Genomic DNA, 2791 nt, shown 5'->3' on the forward strand with positions numbered 1-2791 from the left:
CGGCGGTGGGCGCGGCCCCGCGGCGACCGGCCCGGGACCCCCGCCCTCTCGCCCTCGCCCTCCTCCAGCTCCTCCTCCTCCTCTGCGGGCCCGGGCCTCTCAGGGACCCAGCCAGCCTCTTCCTTTACGTCTGGGGGGCTGAGATCCTGAGAGGTGGGGGCTCCAGCAGCGGAGGCCGAGTCCCAGCTCTTTCCGGTCAGGTCCTGGGGGGCGAGGTCATCGCCTGTTGGGGAAGGGGTGAGGGAGAGGGGCTCAGCCTGCTGGCTGGGTTGCCCTTGCTCACGCAGAGGGGTCCATCCTGGCTCCTCACCCCAGCCCCAAGCTAAAGGCCCCAGTTTGTCTGTGTCTGGGGACGGAGTGAGTGTATGTGTGTTGAGCGCCAGCTCCTGGCCTTCAGCCCTCAGCCCTAAGTCCCTGCCTCCCAGTTTTGGCCAGACCCCACTTCAGAGCCCCAATATGAGGGGGTCTTAGCCTGGGATGGGCCTCGCACCTGGTGGGGACTGGGTGAGCTCAGACAGCGCCTCAGGCTGGCCCCCCCAGGCCTGCAGCAGGGCACTGCGCTGGGGGCCGCTGAGCCCCAGGGAGCCGGGGTGCACCTCCAGCACGTGGGCACGGATGTCGTCCAGGTGCAGGCTGGGCAGTGCCCGACCACAGGCCATGCACACCAGCCGGTTCCCCCGCGGGTCATAGTCCATGAGACACTCGGCCCGGAACCAGTTCTGCAGGGACTCCTTCAGCCTCCTCTCCAGGCGCCGGGCCCCTAGCCCCCTGCTGCCCCCGGCCCTCCGGGAGGCTGAGAGGCGTAGACGCCGAGCCCGGGGTGCCACTGGGCCCCCTCGCCGCTGGCGCCGGCAGCCCCCACCAGCTGGGGCTTTGCCTGAAAGGGTTGGAGGGAAGGAACTGAGACGCTGGCCCCACAGAGCACCCCACTACAGCCACTCTCTCACTTGGGCCCCAGGCCTAACCTTTGCCCTTCTCTTCCTCTCCCCTGAACTCCTAACTCCACCTCCCTAAACCCTCCTCTGCTCACATCTGCTCACACTTCAAGCACCACCCACACTTCCCCCAGAGTGGAATTTAGCCCTGTCCCTGGCTTTCACCGTCAGCCACACCTCTCCAGCACCCCCCTTCCCTCACCCACCCCAGCCAGGCCTCCCCGCCCCAAGCCTTTCAAAGGCCCGTCGCCCAACCTCTCTCCTTGATACTTCAAGACCACAGAACGTCCAAGCTGCCATGGACATCGGAGGCCCTCTCACCCCACTGTCCTTCCCCCGCCTTTGTATGATAAGGGCGATGAACAGACCCCACCCAGAGAAGGAGCAGTGACTTGCTCAAGAACACCAGCTCCTTGGCAGAGCAGCTGACCCACTGCACCCCACTGGCCACCCAGACCGCCGCCTCTACAGAATCTGCATTTGCGTTACCTGGACCCTTGGGTGGGCAAGCGGGGACGCCGGCCCCCTCCTCCTCGTCCTCTTCTTCCTCCTCCTCCTCCTCCTCAGCCCCCTGGACCCCCAGGCCCTCGGCCTCTCCGCAGGCCCCCAGCCCCAGGTGTGCATCCCAGCTGTTGCTGATGACTTCCTTCTCCCGGGGACTCCAGTGCAAGGAGTAGGGGTGCTTTTGGCGGATGTGGCGCTTGATGGTGCTGAGCTTGAGGGTGGCCAGGGAGCTGCCGCACACCATGCACACCATGCCATGCCGGGCAGGGTTGAAGTCCATCAGGTACTCCAGCCGCCAGTGGTCGTGGTAGTAGCGCCGGTGGTCACGGCCAGGGATTCGGCTCTTTCCAGGCCTTGAAGCCCGGGCCTCACAGTGGTCTGAGTATTTCCTGCCTGAAGATGTTGGTCCCCGGGCCCTGGAGGAGGGCAGGGGGGCACTCCCCCAGGACCCCAAGGCGACCCCCTTCCAGCTGAAGATCTTGCCCTGAAGGGGAAAGGGAGAGAGTTTTTCAATCTCTGATTTCCAGGGAAAGAAGCGAGGGCTTCAATGGTGAGCCCTGAGAAAGGGAGCTGGGGGAGGGGGTGTTCCGGGGCAGGAAAGGGATGGCAACAGCAATACAAGGGATGTAGGAGAAGCGGGGAGCCAAAACATTAGCCCTTTACAAAGGGCAAGGACCCTTTAAGAGGAGATCAAGAACAAAAGGACGCAGGGCACTATGGAACTAGCTCTGACTTTTTAAAAAACAAGGTGAGGGCCAAGGAGCCAGCCAGCTCTGTAAGGTGCCCTTTCTGGACAAGAGCTGTAGGGAGAAAGCTGGGAGAGCAGCAGGCCAGGGCGGTTCCAGCCGGAGCAGAGCAGGCAGTGGGGCCAGACAAACAAAGGGGGCATCTGTCTGCAGCCAGGGCTGCATACAGGACCCACCCGCCTGGGGCCCCCGCCAGGAGGGCCCCACCCACAAGTCTTCTCCCTTTTTCCAGTAATGCTTCAAATACAGCCTCCTGAGAGTCCCATTTTGGGGATGGGCTAGGCATTGTCAGTTCCCCAAATCTAGGCCCCCAGATGGGAGGGATCCCCAAGACAAAGCTGCCAACATCTCCAGGGAAAGGAGTTTCTGAGACCAAAACTTCTCCAGATTCTGGAGGAGCCAATGACCCTGAAAAGGGATGGGAGGAGGGCCACCAGAGTGGCAACTAATGACACTGCGGCAGGGAGTGGCCACCATCCACTGAAGCCCATTAAGTCTTTCTGGGGCTTTATTTGCTGCTCTGGCAGGGGGCTGGCCACTGCCCAGCAGTCAGAAGGGCGGGCACTGGAGAGGCCCCACTAACCCAATGGCGTTCCCTGTGTCAGA

At 63.1% G+C, this 2791-nt stretch overlaps 1 protein-coding gene across 1 annotated transcript in view; it reads right to left on the minus strand.

Moving 5' to 3' along the window:
- The window catches only part of ZFTA (zinc finger translocation associated), a 3711-nt gene extending 1240 nt beyond the window's left edge, over window positions 1–2471 (minus strand). The window contains exons 1-4 of the mRNA XM_017882631.1: window positions 2362–2471; window positions 1425–1981; window positions 491–877; window positions 5–223 (exon numbers count right to left, since the gene is read on the minus strand). Coding sequence (XP_017738120.1) covers window positions 5–223; window positions 491–877; window positions 1425–1981; window positions 2362–2471 — 1273 coding nt within the window. The remainder of the gene's footprint in view (window positions 1–4; window positions 224–490; window positions 878–1424; window positions 1982–2361) is intronic.
- Between the last annotated feature and the right edge of the window lie 320 nt (window positions 2472–2791).

Source organism: Rhinopithecus bieti, unplaced genomic scaffold, assembly GCF_001698545.2.
Source record: "Rhinopithecus bieti isolate Rb0 unplaced genomic scaffold, ASM169854v2 scaffold_13271, whole genome shotgun sequence".
Classification (NCBI taxonomy): domain Eukaryota; kingdom Metazoa; phylum Chordata; class Mammalia; order Primates; family Cercopithecidae; genus Rhinopithecus; species Rhinopithecus bieti.